Raw genomic sequence first — 18,880 nt, 5'->3', positions numbered from 1 at the left:
TGTGTGTTGGCTAATATTGGCCGTCTCTGGAAATGCATTCTGAAGAAGAGATGAGCTCAGCAAACAATTTGCCAGTTTGCAAATAAAAATGAAAAACAACAGAGATTCCAGAAACTCGGGGTCTTGCAAAGCTAGAAATGCTTTTGACCTCAAACAGCAAGAGACCAAAGTTTAGTGTTTGAATATGAGAGCAGATTAATACTCAGCCTTAGGGCTATGTACAGGCATCACACTCACTGTTAGAACCTCTTAATTATAAAAGTGACTCAGAAAAAAGCTTAGATTAAGAGTATAACTTTGCCACAGAAGCTCTGAAGTTAGAGGCAAGGAATCAAGATAGCACAGGAATATGCCTTGAAAAGGAGCACAGATGTGGTTATCGGTACATAAATTCTCTGGAATCAAATAGCGTTTGAGAAATGACTACTGATGAATACACTCATGAGTCTGGACTACAAGAGGCAGAGGTTACTTGAGCTTCAGATGTGACCAACAAAGATCTCTGAGAGTACGTCCAGGGGCTGGAAGAAAAATGGTGAGAGCGCAGTTCCAAGAGCAGAGACAGGGCTCAAAGACCAGTCCTTGTTTCAAGGTATAAACCCCACAGTTACGTGCTCAGAAACTTTTTGGACTTGTCATAGATGAGAGGCTGCTGCTATGTCTCATCCTTCCCATTTCCAATTTGGAGGGGTTAAAACGATGATCCTGTCTTGTAAAATGGGGGGAGGGGAGAACAGCATGAGCTCACAGGTCTCCCGGTGAAAGGAGTCAAGTCCAGACTAAGAGAGCATCACTCAGAAGTCCCGGATTTCCAGTGGGACGTCGTGACTCATCGGAACCCTGGGGAGGCAGTGTGTTTGTTGCACACAAACAAACACTCATTTAATTCACTAAATTAAATGAGTAATGACCAAGGGGATTTCTGCTTGTTGTTGCTGAGTTTATTATAGAATAAGCTAGCCAGTCCTGATCAGTGCCATCATTTAGGTGTTTTTTCTTCCTTCACTTCACACTGGTGGTGTGGGGGACGCTATGGGCAACATATAGTCAAGAGATTTGCTGCTTTGGCCACAAAACACTTGGAGGATACTCTCTGTATCTGTGTTGGAGCACTATGATCAGTAAGACTTTCTCTCACACATATGGGAATAAGAACACTACTCTGGGCCTATGTCTTGCCCTCCACTTAGTACATTGTCTTTTACTACAATTACAAATAAGAAACACTTCAACATAACTTGTGCTTTTCTACAGTTATCTTTTTTTTTTTTTTTTTAACGTTTATTTATTTTTTGAGATAGAGAGAGACAGAGCATGAATGAGGGAGGGGCAGAGAGAGAGGGAGACACAGAATCGGAAGCAGGCTCCAGGCTCTGAGCCATCAGCCCAGAGCCCGACGCGGGGCTCGAACTCACGGACCGCGAGATCGTGACCTGAGCTGAAGTCGGACGCTTAACCGACTGCGCCACCCAGGCGCCCCTCTACAGTTATCTTTTTTAAAATTTATTTATTTATTTTGAGAGAGAGAGCGAGCAGGGGAGGGGCAGAGAGAGGAGGAGAGACAGAATCCCAAGCAGGCTCCATGCTGTCAGCACAGAGCCTGACACAGGGCTTGATATCTCACGAACTGTGAGATCATGACCTGAACCTAAATCAAGAGTCCAATGCTCAAACAACTGAGCATTAAAATGATTGATTACATTTATATGTAGCAAAAAATATTTAAAAAAATTATACTAATTTATTTTACTAAGTTAATAAATTATGGGGGTGGGGTGCCTGGGTGGCTCAGTTGGTTAAGCATCCAACTCTTGGTTTTGGCTCAGTTCATGAGATCAAGCCCCATGTCGGGCCCCAGTGCTGGGCATGGCACCTGCTTAAATTCTCTCTTTCTCCCTCTACTGCTCTAGATTGTGCTCTTTCTCTTAAACAACAACAACAACAACAACAACAACAACACTAAGTTAATAAGTTACAGGGGGACACAAGAAATAAAAGAATGAATTTTGAAAGTCTCTCTTCCCTTGTCTCCCTTTTTCCCTAGAGGCCATATGCGACAATCCAAGGATAATCCTTGGAGGGAGGGAGTTATAAAGTGTCCCAGCACTGCAGCTGAGGTAGACTTACATAATAGGTAGAACTGTTATTAAAACTCCTTCCGTACTCCCTTCCTTCAATATTTTACCGATTTCCTCTTCAACTGGGTTCCAATAGCCGTAGGAAACATCTTACTGGGCTTCCTCCCTTTCTAATTCTCTTTCTTCTACCGAAGTCATGTTGCCCCCACCTCAGATTTTCACTTCTTTTCTGTGATGAGTGATTTTGTGTCAGCCTGACTGGCCACAGGGTGCCCAGGTTAAGCATTATTGCTGGATGTGTCTGTGAGGCTGTTTCTGGATGGGATTAGCATTTGAATCAGTGGACTCAGCAGACTGCCTTCTCCAGTGTGGGGGACATCATCCAGCCTGTCGAGGGGCTACCCCCTTTTCTCCTGCCACACTGTTGAGCTAGAACATCTCATTTCATCTTCTCCTGATGAATTTATGCCATCAAATCCCTTGGTTCTCAAGCCTTTGGACCCAGACTGAATTATGCTATGGTTTCCCTGGGTCTCTAGCTTGCAGAAGGCAGATACTTAGCCTCCAGGGGTAGAACTGCAGATAAATCAATCAGCCATGTTATTTGTTCTGAACTTTGGCTAAAACTCATCTTTCATAAAAAATTTTACTCCCTATTTTGGGAAGGAATAAATGGAAAAGTTACTACTTATTTCTCTAGATGAAGTGGCTTGTAAGAAATATGTTAAGAAAGAAAACCATAATATGGAAGAAGCCAAGGCTTAGGCTTTGAAGGGAAGAAGAGATTTGCACGTGTACTATGGGACTATGTGCTACAGGACTGATCCCTAACGTGTAGAGGGAATAAGGGAGTTGAGTGTAGCCTGCTTGGTCTCAGGTAGTCAGTCGTCTGTTTTAAGCAGTTTAAGGCCTGGAGTTTCAGGCCTGGAGAGCCTTCTCTGGGCTGGACTCTTGTGTGTTAGTAATCACTTTTGTGGTTCTTGTGGAGACAGACTTGAAGGTGAAGAGGTTGACAACAGAGAGACCCTTAAAGGGCCTTAAAGGCTATTGCTAAAATCTGGGAGAGGAATGATGGATAAAAGGCCTGGAGTAGACCATGGTCACAGAGAGAAGGGGCAGAACCAGAGACATTTCTGAGGATTTCTGCCAGCACCTGATGACTTCCTGGATGTGTAGGGGGAAGAGAGGGAAAGGAAGGCACTGGGCTGCAGTAGGAAAAGTACAGGAAGCCTGACAGTCTGGGTTTGGATCCCAGGTCCACTTGCTCTGTGCAAGTTGACTTCTCTGAGCTTCAGGTAGCATCTACCTTTAAGGGATGTGGCAGGGACTAATGACATTTGTAGAGTGCTTGACATAAAGCAGGAATTTAAAACAAGTTTGCATAAATATTATTGAAGGTTTTTATACTGGGAAAATGGCGATAACAATCACTGAAGTGAGAACTCTAAGAGAAGCTGGCTTGGGGAATGGAAAATGATCACTTTGGTTTCAGAGATGTTGGGTTTGAGGTGCTTGTGAATTTTAGGTGGAGATATCTGGTGGGTGGTAAGAACACAGACTTGGAGCTTAGGAGGGACGCAGAGGCCAGAGAGAGATCTGAGAGTGACTGGATGATAGTTGGTAGCTAAAGCAATGAGATGAGATCTCTCAGAGAGGAAAAGAAGGGAAACGAATTTCTAAAATGAGAAAAAGGTGGATAAGCATGAAAACAAAATAGCGTTATTCTGGGTAGAATTCTTCCCTCTGTGTAATTACGGAAAAATACTTAGGGAAATCCTTACTCTCAAGCATCTTTAAACGCATTGTGACTCAGCTGGAACAAATTGTAAACACACAGAAGACTCTAGACCAGGGAAGGCACTTGGCAGTTGTTCAGAAGTGGGTACCAACCTGCTGATACCCCTTCTGGCCCTGATACGGGATATATGGGAAGGCAAATGAAGTAAGCAAGAAGCCAAAATATCTGTACTGTGCATTTGATAAGTCAGATACTTACTTGGATTTGGTGGCTTTTTTCTGCATGAAAATTCCTGGATGGAGGCTAAAGGGGTCTCAGAAAATGACTACACTACATGCTCTTTAAGCATTAGCGCTCAGGGTTACCTCTGTCTGTTGTGCACCAAATGGGCTGATTACACACTTGAGTCGGGGTTCATCAAGGCACTTACCAAAGTGTCTCATGGTAACCTTGTAAGCAAGATAAGAAGTATCTTATATAGTATGGTTTAAAAAGTGCTTTTAGATGCATTTTCTTATGTAAGACATGTGGGCTAGATGACAGTATAGTTTGGTGTGTTAGTGGCTGACCGAACCCATGCATTAGGGAAGTAGCTGGTGATTCACCATTGCAAGTAGACCTTGGACGTGTCCTGTTCGACATATTTATTAATGACTTGGACGAAGATGTAGAATGCATGCTTGCCACATCTATAGATGACATAGAGCTACCAAGGATACCTAATATGTTGGACGACAGCATCACAATTTTTTTTTTAAGTGATTTCAACAGGCCGGACTAGGCCAATAGCAACAAGATTTAATTTATTGGGGATAAATGTAAAGTCCTGTCACTGGGTTCAAAAAGTCAACTGTACAGCAAGTCATATGATAAAGACCTGGGGGATGTGGTTGACCACAAGTTCAATAATAACAAACAGTCTGAACTTGTTAATAAAAAGCTAACTCAATCTTCTACTTTATTAATGGAAGCACAGGGAGGTAATAGCTGGTTAGACCACATTTGGAATACTACGTATAATTCTGGCTGCCAGATTTTTAAAAGGGAACATAACACACTAGTGTATTCAGACAAGGGTAACTGTGGTGATGGGTCTGGAAATCACATTTACTGAAGGAATGATTCAAGGAACCAGAAATGTTTGGCCTGGATAAGGGAACACTTAGAGAAGATGTTGAAGCTGCCTTCAAATAATTGTAGTGTCGCTATATTAGAGGGGGAAGTAAACAATCTGTGATGCCCCACAGGGTAAAACAAGGATGAATGAGTGGGTGCCACAGAGGGACAGATTTCAGCTTGAAACAAGCAGAAACTTTCCTGTAGTCACTGCAGGAATAAGCCGCAGCCAGGACACTGAGGGCAGATGTCATGGAAGGGACTCCTGCCCTAGGTAAAGTAGAGATTAGAAAACCTCTTCTAACCTGTGCTTTCATGAACCTTCAGGTAGTGATATTGGTAGCCAGGGCTGGACTCCAAAGGATAGACAGTGAGCTCAGTTTGGTGCAGGAAAAACAGGACTGGGCCACATGTGGGCAGATCCAGGTTCCAGCCTGATCCTGCTTACTTATAAACCACCTAGCTGATTACTCTTTAAGCCTCAATCCTCTCATCAGGAAAATAAACATAAAATTATTGCCCTAACGATCCCAGAATTTTTGCCATGATCAAAGGCTCTGTCTTAGGACTTACTCCACTTGACTACACTTATTTACTTACACTCAGGTTCCTGAAGCAGGAGTAATGCCTTATTTAGGGCAAAGGGTTTGGCTCTTGATAGTTCCTCAATAAGTTTGCTGAATAAATGAATGGAAGAATTGAGACTGTGGATGTGAGAGCACTTTGTAAATGGTATAGAGCTCTATAACCATGAAGGATTGTCATTCCCCATCTTTCACACACTGAGAAGAAAACACTGGTGACACTGACTCCACTAAAGACTTCTGCTCAGAGTCAAAGATCATGAGAATTCACTGAATCTTTTTAGAAGAAAATTCACCTGCAAACTTTCTGGGGAATCACATCGCTCATTCTTCTTTGCTGTCTCAATGGCTCAGAAACTGCGTTTCATAACCAATTCAAAGACTTCCCAAGGCTCTTAAGATAAAAACCCAAGTCCTGGGGCACCTGGGTGGCGCAGTCGGTTAAGCGTCCGACTTCAGCCAGGTCACGATCTCACGGTCCGTGAGTTCGAGCCCCGCGTCGGGCTCTGGGCTGATGGCTCGGAGCCTGGAGCCTGTTTCCGATTCTGTGTCTCCCTCTCTCTCTCTGTCCCTCCCCCGTTCATGCTCTGTCTCTCTCTGTCCCAAAAATAAAAAAAAATAAAAATAAACGTTGAAAAAAAAAAAAAATTAAAAAAAAAAAAAAAAAAAAAAAAAAAAAACCCAAGTCCTTAGGTGCAGACACAGAATCTTGCTGGATTTGGCCTTGAATTGTCTCACTAAACCCTTCTCCCACCCCCCTTTTCTTCAGCTGGCACTATGGCCACACTGGCATTTAGATTCCCGGAAGGACCACGCTCCCTCTCTGAGCACCGAAGCTTCAAACATGTTGCTCTTTCCGCCAAGGAAAGTTTCCCACTTTTTTGTCTACTTGATGCCTGCTCAGCTTGAAGGCAGAGATGCCAGGTCTCTTACCAGAGAGATATTCCTTGGCCTCTCAAACTAGTCTGCTGTATACCCTAACAGGACAACTGTACCTTCCTGTTCCTACTGGACTTCACAATACAGCCACCTGGACTGTTCCTACTGGACTTCACGGTTCCTACTGGACTTCACAATACAGCCACCTAGGCGATCACTTGCTTATCCTCTCCTCCACCTGTCATCTCCTGGGAGGCGAGGGTGGTGTTCCCTTTAGTTCACTCTGCTTCCTGTAGTCCCAGTACTAAGTTACAATGCCTGGCACGTATTAGAAACTCAGTAAGTATTTGGTGACTGATGACTGAGGCATGCCTCTTAGTGTTTATGTTACTTAAATGGTAACTACGTTTTCTTTGTACCTTTTTATTCAAAAAAATATTGGCTAACGCTGACAAAAATAAGGCTTCTGATTAACAGGAACTGAAATCCCATGAACTATGCAGGGTTCTAACCTGTTTTCCAGATAGGATCAAAACTGTGGCTTAAAATGGTCAATGTAAGCTCACTTTTACGTCTTTGCTTATTTATTTGGAATCTAAAGATGTTTTCCTCTCGAGTCAGTCAGGCTACCACTCCCTGTCAAGTTATGGACAAGAGCACCAGCTGCTGCATCAGGGGCTCAGTCTGAACCACCATGAGATGTCTCCTAGCCAGGTGTGAGCTGGTAACACAACCCTGGAAACCCCATGCCAAATACAGTCCGGATTTTGTGGCCTACATTCTATCTATCGGGTCTTCCCGGTGACTCCTGATCCGAAGAACACTTCTTTGCGTGATTATAAACTCATTTTCTGCATGTTCCCTCTCATAGTCCATTTCAAAATTATGCAACACGGCACTGTTCTATTTCCAAAACTGAGGCGAGGGGCCTATCCCTGGCAAAAGCTAAAGGAGTTCTCTTCCTGGAGGCAATATTAGGGATTTTACAGTGTTTTAATCCTGCTTTTTAAGGTCAGCTTGGAAATTGGCATCATGTGCCTCAGACCAAGGGCTGAGGAAAGGCTCCTGGAAGACGATCTCACTCCTACAGAAGGGCTGCTTCCTTTCATCAGAGGACACAGCTCCCTTCGCTCCCCAGTGATTTATATGCCCTCGTGTATTACTGAGGAGATGTCGGTGAGGGTCTGAAACAAATCTTCCTGCAGAGGAGGAAGTGAACCATGGTCTGCAGGACATATGGCACACAGCTCCTCAAAGATTAATGGGAACATGAGCCTTTGCTGGGTCCTCAGACCAGGGATGATAAGGGTGTTGGAAAGAGTACCTCTTCCTAGCTTTGAAGTATCTGTGACTACAAAGGTTTGAGGAAATTTAGAGTGAATGGGAATCCCTGAAATAAGGTTTGGCAGGCAGAATGCCTATTGTAAAGAATCCCCCAGACATAGAGAAGTAAGCAAAGTTTTGAAAATCTTCAAACCGATGCAGAGGAGTTCAGGAACCCTTGAGAAGCTTGCAATATTTATTTTGTACATTAATGAGACCAGGAATGTCTCCTGAGTCTGCACGGATCTAACAGACTTTCAGCGTTCATCTCATGAGTGGTGCGGACAGAAGAAACCACACCCCTGTGTAATGTGGAGCCAGTACATACGCGGGTCTCCAAGGTGAGGGCGGCCCCCAGGCTGCTCATCCATTCTTGCACCCGTCCCTGTCCCTGGCCACGTCCTCCACCTGTTTCTGTGGCTAATTCTCTCCCCAGACCCCCAGCCCTTTCCCTCTCTCTCTTGGCCGATGATTTATTCCAAACTTCACAATAAACTTAAGGCCACCGTGCATCAATTCAATTTCCTGGCCCCTCCCTCCAAAGAGCTCTCCCTCCCTGTGCCCAGTCCCACCTCTTTTCTACAGCCAGGGAAGAGGACGTGGTCCTTCTGTCCAAGGAGAACTACACTCCCTGTGCCTGGGACTCGTCTCTCTGGGCAGCTCCTCACTGTCTCTTCCACTTCTTGACTGACTCCATCCCTGCAGTACAGAAAAGAGCTTCCTCCTCTCTGACCTCCTTTGCTTCATGGCCTCACTCCTGGAAAACACAATTCTCATGTTCCTCCACGCCCTCCCTCCCACTGCCTCTGAACCTGTCATTTCCAATTGCTACCTTGCTTCTCTCCACCATTTTGCAGCCTGTAAGCTTTGTCCATCAGGGGCGTTCTGTTTCTCCCCTGCCTGGGTCTCCTCCTGCCACTCTGCTTGTTCCCTCTCAGTCTCTTTTGCTGCTCTGCACTGACATGCCGGCGTTTCCCGAGGTTAGGGCTGGGGGCTCTCTTCTCCTCCTTTACAGGATCTCTCTTGCTTGACCTCATCTTCTCATTCACACAGTCACTCATTTGCTGATGTGATGTTTACTAAGATCTTCCTGTGTTGACAGGCACTCTGCTGTAGCCTGAGGATGAATAAGGCAGGTATCTGACTGCCAGGAATACTAAATTGGTAGGAGAACTTTTAAAGAAATAAATGCAACTTAATGTTACAAATGAGAAGTGAACATGGAGAGGGGCCGGTGGTGGGGAGGAGATTTCACAGGAGTGAAGACAGAGAATCTCTTGGGAGATGAGAAAGAATGTGCCAGCTGGGGAAGAGGGGCGTTCAGGAATCCCACGTAGGGAAGCAGCATTTACAGCATGGTAGCTTGGAGCAGTGCTTTGGGGGGGTCTGGCAGGTCGGGATAAAATCCCAGTCCCTTCTCTTGTAACACGTGGGAACTAAGCCGTGTTACTTCTGGAGGCCTCAGTTCTCACTTCTGTAACATGGGGATGACAGTCCCACCTTGTACGGCTGCTGGAAAGGTTAGACAGGAATGAACGTAAAGTGCTCAGCATGATGCCTGGTATGCAGTAAGCGATTACGAAGTGAGAGTCATTATTACAATAAATATATTTATGACTTTGATATGTGTCCTGTAACCATGATAAAGAGACCTACTTCACAAGCTTGTTGTGAAGGTCAAATGAATTAATACGTACGAAAGAACTGTGACAAAGGATAGCACAATATCACTTGGCCACAAAATGGAATGAAGTTCTGACACACGCTGCAACATGGATGAATGAACCTTGAAAATAGTACGCAAAGTGAATTATCCGGGCACAGCAAGACAAATACTGTATGATTCCAGTTACACGAGGCACCTGGAACCTGGCAAATTCAGAGACACATGGTACAACAGGGGCTACCAGGGGTTGAGTGGAGGGAGAATGGAGAGGGACTGCCTACTGTGTACAGAGTTTCTGTCTGGGATGATGGAACAGCGAGTGGTTACGGTTGTACAACATTGTGAATGTTTTTTAATGCCTGTGAATTATACACATAAAATGGGAAATTTTTAAGTACAGCAGAAATGAAATGCTAGGTTCACATGCCATTTTTAACAAAAATAAACACCACTAGCACTGAGATTAAGACAGAGACAAATCGGGACATTTTATCTGTTCAGGGTTTTTAAACTATACTTATATTTGTAGAGTGTTATGTACTTCTAGGAAGAATGTGTATGTTTTTATATTAAATTCTAAAGAGGGGATGAACCTAGGGTTGGCATAATGATTGTCCTAAAATCTGGACCGTAGGGGGCTCCTGGGTGGCTCAGTCGGTTAGGTATCCGACTTTGACTCAGATCATGATCTTGCACTTTGTGAGTTTGAGCCCCGGTCGGGCTCTGTGCTGACAGCTCAGAGCCTGGAGCCGGCTTTGGATTCTGTGTCTTCTCCTCTCTCTGCCCCTCCCATGCTCATACTCTCTCAATAGTAAATAAAAAAATGTTAAAAAAAAATTAAAATCTGGATAGTAGGACCACCTTCTATATAGAGGAGTCTAACAATTTTATTTCATTTTCGACTTTGGATCACACCCAATGTGCTTGCCTTTACCGAGTGCTTCTCTCTGGTAAACAGTTGTATAGGACATTGTGGAGGTACATATTGTATGTGAGAATTTATAACCTAACGAGGACGTAGAAATGGATACATGCACCCTCATCCGGAGATAAGAAGTTTAGCACTGAGAACATGCTGTTTAGAAGGAGACAAGCATGGAAACCTTAGACAAAAGAATGTGTCTTGGGGCCTTGATGGGAACACGTGTGGCTCACTGACCTGTGTTCCCTGACTGTTGATGTCGATGGCATCGCTCCACTCAGTTGTTGTGTCCCCCAGACATTCTACTCTCAAAAAGAGGCTAGGAAGTAAGTCTTTGGTCTTGCAGTCTGGATAATTGGAAATCTGATGATACAGTTCATGATGAATTGAGCACTCAGAAGGAATTCTTCTGCAATAAACCTCAAACTTTGGAATATCTAAAAAAAAAAAAAAAAAGGCATATGCAGACTCAGGCCTTGACAAAGACGAAGGGATATTAAACATAATGTGGCAGGAGAAACTTCTCGAAGAGAGATGAATGATACTTTTATTTCAGTGTTCTTCACAGGATCACAGGTAGCTACTGAATTAAAAACCTCCAGGAAGATTACAGGTTTTGTATTATTTAGATTCAATGCGATAAAATATACCTTTAATATTTTCCTTTATAAGGATTGTTACTGGACATCTGTTGTGGAAAATTATCCGAGGACTAGGGTCTTCTGAGAGGGTTAAATAAGTCACTCCAAAGTGTTCTTGATATGTCAGTGCTACTGCCCTGGAATGAAATCAAATCAAATGACAGAAGCAGTTTAGAAAAAAATGAATGCTTCCTCTCGTGGTACATGTTTATTTAGATTTGTAATATTCACAACTGCACAACACCATCTCTTTTATCAATCAGAAGAAGTGTTTTCCAGAGAAAGGAGGCCATCCTCTCATCTAGTAACGGTCTTATACTAATTACAGCTTTACTGACTTTTTCTCGACAATAGTATCACATAATTATCATGAAATATTCAAAGACATAAAAAATTATTTAAAAGAGGAAAACCATAACTTCTACCACTTAGAATTCTGGCCAACCGTGTGCTAACCTCTTCCTCCTGCTCTGCTCTCCTTTGTGCAGATGTGCCTTAAACTCTACACATGCAGTGCCTTCTTCTTCAGAAGTGCTTGGTACATTTTGGCTTAAGAGGAGCTGATATGCTTTTAGAAAGACTGCTAGAGAACATGGGTACTTGCTCTTTTTATATTCGAAAGGTAGGTAGGCTCATAATGCTTGCTGTCAGTTGTCACATAATCATATTGACATGACCTCCACTTTGCATACCAAGAGCAAAGCTGTATTAATCCGCATTAGAAAAAGTGCTGTGTGGGCATAGGCTGTCCTCTACAGTGGAGACACAAAACCCTTCCAGTTTACATCATAGACTACCAAACAATATTTCGTATCAAAACAGGACAAAAAAATCCTCTCGGAGGTTTAAATTACATGGACTGATCAAATTAATCAAAGAAATCAGGTATTTGCCAAATGTAGCCCTCAGTTTACACTGATTAAAAGGGGTTGATGATGCCTTAAAGAATTCCCCAAATGCCATTTACCCTGTTCACCAAGGTGAGCTCTTCCCATAGTATTTGCCTGAAATGCCAAAGTGAATTGTCCAGTAGAGTTTGGGGAAATCACATTAATAACACATCAAAGGTGCACGGCAGGACTGAGGGGAGGAGGGGGAAGAGGAGATGGGGCTTGTAGGAAGCGAATTCACTTGCTGAGTACAGTCCCTGGATTCATACCAAAGCTCTTTTCCCAGCCTAATTTTGAAAGAGCTGGGGCAAGCCAACCTCAGAGAATTTCTTCTTGCTAGCCAAGAAAGCTGGGGGCCAGGACTAACATATGGTATTTTCAATCTAATATCTAGTTTAGTATTTGTAGATAAGATTAAGTTATATTAATACAATCGTGTCTTAGAATTCTTAGAATTTTAAACATCATTTCCAAATGCAATTTTATTTCAAATTTTGGCTTTCAGTTTTAAAAATAAATTTTGTTTTCTCGACATAGGTTCACATCACTTTCAAAAATACTTCCTTCAACTCACCACACTTAACTTCTCCAGCCAGAATATAAATATAACCACTCCTCTTCAGAATCAGGGATGAAAAGTGTTTATAAAATCAGGATGTTTCTGAATGTTGTGAAAGAAGAAGGGATATGTGTAGGGAACAGGGCCTTACTATTATGGATAACGTGAGTTGGGAAGTTATCGTTTAAAATATTACTACTAGAAATCTCTGTAGACATCAAAAAGTTAGAATAGCTCGAATCTCAAATGAAGTCTGTAAAATCACAACCACGGGAAAAAGGTACCTCTAAGAAGATCACAAGATGTTTTCTTCTGTACTTTTTGCATATACCATAAATAAGTTATTCCCGACAGCTACAGAAAGGACGTATTGCATGCAAAACAACCACAAAATAAAAGTCCAGTATGAACAAACCATTACATGTCTCCGTCTTGATTCTGTGGTTGTTATTTGCATAATTGGTAATCGGTAATTGGAGCAACTTGCGTGCAGGAACAACCACAGAACAGAGTCTTCTGTGACTTGTGTTTATCTAAGTTATCTCTGCTAATGACTTTTAAAGAAAAATTCCATTTTGAAGTAGATGTAAAATATGGGAAAGGAAAAAGGTTTTCCAACTTGACTCTCTCATATTTTAACCCTTGACAGAGGCTAAGAAGTCATCATAGAAGGCTATCTTTTCATTTTGATGTATTGCTGCTATTTCATGCCACAAACACCATCATTCCCCCCCACCCCCGCCCCCCATAAGCTGCAATAAGGGAAAAATCTCATCAGGAGTACGCTGGGGCAACCCACATGTGATCACAATGTTTGCCCAATTGTGTACGATGTCTAGAAGCCATTAAAAATCAAAGTAAAACCTGGGGCACCCGGATGGCTCAGTCAGGTAAGCGTCTGACTTCAGCTCAGGTCACGATCTCACGGTCTGTGAGTTCAAGCCCCGCATCAGGCTCTGTGCTGACGGCTCAGAGCCCAGAGCCTGCTTCAGATTCTGTGTCTCCCTCTCTCTCTGCCCCTCTCCTGCTCACGTGTGTCTCCCTCTCTCTCTGCCCCTCTCCTGCTCCTCAAAAGTAAATACACATTAAAAAAAGTAAAAGTAAAACCCACTTTTACACGTGGTGAGCAATGCAGCTGTTTTTGTCTCTCCTGGTGCCTTGATGAAGAGCTATCGCAACAAGCTAAGAAGGGCATTCACACGGAGATAAAATACCTGGTGCAGAATCCATTTTCCCCACAACTTCCGAAGGGCACGGCTACACTCTGTCTGGGAAACTCTTGTTTAACTATAGCCGGCAGGCTCCAGCACTGGGAACTGTTGGCACCTGAGGCAGGAGAAAAGGCCAGCAAGATCTGCTTCTGCAGCATGGAGGCATCCAGTGGTGACTGACTGATATCGGGCATCAGGTCCCAGCAAGGAAGGGAGCTGGATTTCACAGCAGGCTGCTCTCCACCTGCACAGATGCTGAAAGTGGCACTGTCTGGAACGTGAAAATACTGAGAAAAGAAAAGACAATGCCGAGAGAGCACGGTTACTGCACCAATGGAGAGAAGTGAAGCTTTTGAAAGCACAGCTTCTAAGAAACCATAACCTATGTAGTCTCAGGAGGTGGCTGGGTGGGGGACATGGGCATGTGAGAATCCCATTCCCATGAGAAAGCCCCAATGAGACTATTACAAGCAGTAGGGGCAGGGTCTGCTTTTCTAGGCATAATGAAACATGATAGGGCCGGGGTGACTTAGAAGGTGATGCAAAGTTCTCAATGTCCCCCAGGTACTGCAAAAATCCAGATGTCGTAAGGGTCGACATGCCACATGCTGGGGAGAGAGTCCTCTTGGATGGGTATGACCGGGCTGAAAGGGTGCGCTCTGAGGGGCCTTGGGAAGAAGAGAGCTGAATGAGATACGGAACAGTGAACTGGGAGCTCAGAAGACAAACTCTGTTTAAGGCTCATCCTGAGGGAGGAGGAAACTCTGATCCCAACCCTCAGTTGAAATTCCACAGGGTTTCTGGCACATTAGAAAGTCTCAGAAGTTTGACTTAAAAAGGACCTTTAGAGATACTTTATTTAAGACTCTTCTTTCACATCTGAGGAAGCTGCTTTCCAGAGAGCTGCTGACTTGTCCAACATCACAAAGACAGTGAGTGGCAAAGCCCAGCTGGAGCCAGGCTTCCTGCTTCCCATTTGGTGGGTTTCCCACTGTTCCACACACCTCTCTGAGAGGCTAGGGACCGTCATGTCTTTAAAAATAATGCCTACACCTGCCTGAAGCAGGGTATGGTTGAAAAAGGGGACACTCCTCAGCCGCCTGGAAGTACGTGGGCCCATCCCTCTTCTCCAGGGAGCTGAGGCAAAGCAGGAGTTCACTGTGATGCTGGGGTTTTGGTCGCCACCGGCTACTACCATTTCCTGAGTGCCTGGCCTTTTTACTCATATTGGCTCATCTAATTGTCACCAAAAACCTGTAAGGAATGAAAAATTATGCCTATTTTCAGAGGAGGAAATGTCAGCGTGGAAAGCCCTGACCGAAGGTCTCAGGAAGCCCGAAGGTGGGGAGGAGCAGAATTATCTGCACACATGCTGATTCTCTTGCCAAATCCTCACCTAAAATGGAAACATTGTTGACTTCTATTTCCCGACCGGGTACTTCTGGTCACATAGTTATTCTACTATACTTTGAAGAACCAAAATGAAATTCGATTATTCTGACATTTTTGTAAATACTATCATGCACTGTAAGCTTAGAAGAGTAAGACTTTCATCCTGTTTTAGTGTTCTAATGTAATTTTTAGGAGCTGAAAGGGATAAAAATAAATGCAGACATAGCTAAAGAAAGAAAATACTTTCCTACGTGATAGTTTCAATAGCATAAAACAACAGCTTACCACTTAGCATATCATGTTTTTAAGTCCTTTTAAAATATCTCCTTACTCTCTCAAAATAGAAGTGTTCACTTTAATTGTATAAAGAAGAGAATCAAAAATCTTTCTTGGATTTATTTTCTGCATATTCTGCCAGTGGGATGCTAACATAAATGGGCTGGTACCTTTTCACAGTTACTCTCCTCGTGGGCAGAGAAGTCAGGGCTCCCACACGCGTGGCTCAGCTGGGGCTGGGCCCTCTGCCCACAAGGCTCCTCTAGGCACCGCAGCCTGCGAGGCAGATGCTCTTTTCCACGAGACCCGGGAGCCAGCCCTCAGGCCACTGCCCCGCGGGCGGGGCTTTGCCTTGGCGAGCATGCTAGCGGAGTGTGCTGTGGCCTCCAGCGGCTGGGGCACAGGCGACACGAATCCAGCAGTGCGTCGGGACCTGCTGTGTGTTCATTACCTGGAAGCGCTGGCCGTGACATCCGTGGTTTTAATTCAGTACAAAATAAATTTGTCTTTACCTACATTCAGTGTTAGTTTCCTTCTTTATTCTAGGCTAAAACCTTAATCTTACTTATCGCTAATTGATCGAAACTTAAGACAGATCAATAATGCTATCGATTGCTTACCTCCTTCCCAGAGTGGGGTTTGGAGACAGATAACTGTGGTTTATAAAATATCTGACAGGGCATATTATTGATTATCATAGTCTTGTCTTCAATCTGAATAATCTGTATACCCTGCTGAACCAGGGAGGAGATGCAGAATTGACATAACTGCAAGACAAGTGAGGAAAGAACGATTTTGAAAACATTATAAGGCATGTAAAACTTTCTCCTTTTTTAAAGGGCCATTTTATCCCTCAGTTTGCCCACGACAATACCAATTTTACCTTTTGTTCCAGCATATTTATCAGAGATCCCTTTCAGTCTCAAAGACGTCCCAGCCCCCCAAAGGGCCACTATTTACAACAGGTGTCCTGGCACACCAGTTATTTCTGGTGTTTCCAAGTTATTTAGCCAATTCCCTCACAAAGTATTTATGTAGGAACACTTGTATGTAAACAGAGGTCACTCAGGTTTTCAACATGAAGTCGAGCACTCCTCCTCCTCTTCCTCATGCTCGTGGCAGCTACCTCACGAAAGGCCTGGGAGGGACCAACGGGAGCCCTAAGAACAGCATTGAGTGGCCCTGGCATACTGCTTTCTTGTGCTCCACTTGTAAGAACTTACGCATGCTAACTCACAGAATCCTCACATGGGGCAGCTCTATTGTCTCCATTTTACAGAAGAGGGAAATGAGGCTCAAAGAGGTTACGCAGCCTGCCCGAGGTCAAAAAGACAGAGAGGGTCCAGTTGGGATTGAAAACCAAGCAGTCTGGTCCTATGGTACAGCTCTTAACCTCTGCGTGTATCATCTCATTACCTTACCATGTTGTATGAAGTACTGGTGCTCAGAGACGATATCCGCTTAGTAAATGGTAATGTCAGGACAGCAGTTCTCAAAGTGTGGCCTGGGATCCTTGTGTGTGTGTGTGTGTGTGTGTGTGTGTGTGTGTGTGTGTGTATTGGGGGCTGTGGGGGGGGAGGGTCTATGAGATCCTTTCAGGGTGTCCAAAGGTCAAAACTATTTTTATAATAAATACCAAGACGCTATTGTCTTTTCCATTCAAATTCCCTCATGAGTGTACAGTGAAGTTTTTCAGGGGTTATATGACCTATGATGTCATTACTGTCATGGCATACATACAGAATGTATGTTTGTGTATTCTTGAGGTCTAAAGTTTTGCTTTAATTGCTAGTTTGATAAGTATCAATAGCCATAGCCCACATGAACAAAAGGGTTTTGGAAGTCTGCAATAATTTTTAAGAGAGTACAGGGGTCCTGACACTAAAAAGTTTGAGAATCACTAGGAAAGAATAATGATATAAATATAGGCAATAATATATTTTCCACCAGTCCATTCATTCATTCACATTTATTCCGCATTTGCTGTGGCCGCTTTGTGAGGTGCTGGAGGTATTGGGTGTTGGATTGTATGGCATCACATTTTTTTCCAGGTTTTGATGGTCGTTCTCAACTTACAACTATTCTGCTTTGGGTGATTCACGCTTGCAGCTCTTTGCCATTTACACCCATGTTACAGTATTTTGGCCGGCAGAACATAAACATGTGTTGCCCAGACAACTCTGAGGAAATGGATACCAGCCTGGAATACTGAAGAGAAACCAACTTCTTTGTATAGAGAAATTTATTTTTAAAAAGTCACCAAATGACCCTAACTTTTTTTCGAGAGGCTCTTCAAAGATGCCTGTCAAAATCTAACTTCTCCCCAGAGAAAGGTCATTCTAAATCATACTACTATGATGAAGTAGCCCTTCTTCTTCTGATTTGGGAGGGCTAAAATAACGAAGATATTATTAAGTACAGCATGAGACCTTAACATGGTACACTATGATATTGTGCTTTCATGCATACCGGTTGCTGTGATTTGTTACTATATTATTGAACTTAATTGGTTTTCATAGAGTTTAGAAAAGATTGATGCTGAAGATCATGCACCATTTGTATTTAGTTAAATAGCCGATTAAGTATGTTTTCTGCATTCATATCATTAAAGAGTGAGAACCAGTCCTCTGTTTAGGAATATAACTTCCTCATAACATTTGGCACCATGGGAAAATTAGAGCGGCTTTTGCTCAGGATGCCCTTTCCAGGAACGTAACCTTTGCTATAGGAGGTTTGTCCTTTCACTCAGTGCACAGAATGTTAGCAACTGTACTTCCTGCTCTAAGAGAAGAAGGCCAAGTACATTTGTGGATATTTTGGAATAAGTTCATTTTTCCCCCCACATACGATCAATCAAGTGACTGCTGAGTGTTCCAAAATAGAGTGGTTATTGGATAAATTATGTGACATGGCTTTTATCACTGCTAAAGGAAAAAAAAACTCTGTATAAGACAGAGGTCTAAGAAATCACATGTTGGACTGTTATAAATTGCCTAGAGCAAGTTGTACCAAAACTGGATTAAAAAGAAAGGGGTAGACTCATTTTAAACAGGTGGAGGGGTAGGCATGCTATTTCCCCTGAGCCATGCAGACTTTGATCCTACCTTCTGATGTCCTGGGAAAGCACCGAGTCTTATTTCAGCATCAACAAACCCTTCTTCGTCCAATGACACAACTTCACCATTACCTCCATCTTTCCACTTTGGAGATGTCAGGTTATGGACCAGTTTAATTGCTACTGACTTATGCACAGTGTTCGTATTTGCCCAGTATATTCCAATTTGAAAAGCCTCCTGGAAAAATAATGCCTCAATTATAAAGTATTTTTCTTAACCATGATATTTTTACCTCAATTCACAGGAATTTTTTTTATATTATATAATAGGTCTACTTAGGCAACCAAATCCCTTTATGAGTTTTGTTTTTGTTTTTGAAATGGCAACATACATTTTATTTTAGTTCCCAATGTTTTCTTTGATTCACAATGGAATTCATATTTATGGAAGGGGGAAAAAAACAACCCCAACTGTGGCTCCCCTATAAATAACAAAAACTTAAAAACTAAGGGTTTCATTTCATTCGACAAAAGAATAATATGCAACCTT

The 18,880-nt window shown here is 43.1% G+C and overlaps 1 protein-coding gene across 5 annotated transcripts in view; it reads right to left on the bottom strand.

The window, feature by feature from the left end:
• Positions 1-18,880, bottom strand: part of VPS13B (vacuolar protein sorting 13 homolog B) — an 803,192-nt gene that overhangs the window by 28,199 nt on the left and 756,113 nt on the right. For all 5 annotated transcript variants that reach the window (XM_078441712.2, XM_078441707.2, XM_078441708.2 and 2 more), the window contains 5 exons: positions 18,380-18,568; positions 15,896-16,042; positions 13,611-13,894; positions 10,957-11,084; positions 10,544-10,743 (listed from right to left, as the gene is read on the bottom strand). In XM_078441712.2, the coding sequence (XP_078297838.2) occupies positions 10,544-10,743; positions 10,957-11,084; positions 13,611-13,894; positions 15,896-16,042; positions 18,380-18,568 (948 nt within the window). The remainder of the gene's footprint in view (positions 1-10,543; positions 10,744-10,956; positions 11,085-13,610; positions 13,895-15,895; positions 16,043-18,379; positions 18,569-18,880) is intronic.

The sequence above is a fragment of the Panthera onca genome, chromosome F2 (assembly GCF_046562875.1).
Source record: "Panthera onca isolate mPanOnc1 chromosome F2, mPanOnc1 haplotype 2, whole genome shotgun sequence".
NCBI classification, from domain to species: domain Eukaryota; kingdom Metazoa; phylum Chordata; class Mammalia; order Carnivora; family Felidae; genus Panthera; species Panthera onca.
The sequence above is the reverse complement of the archived record's forward strand: the minus strand, read 5'-3'. Positions and strand labels throughout refer to the sequence as shown.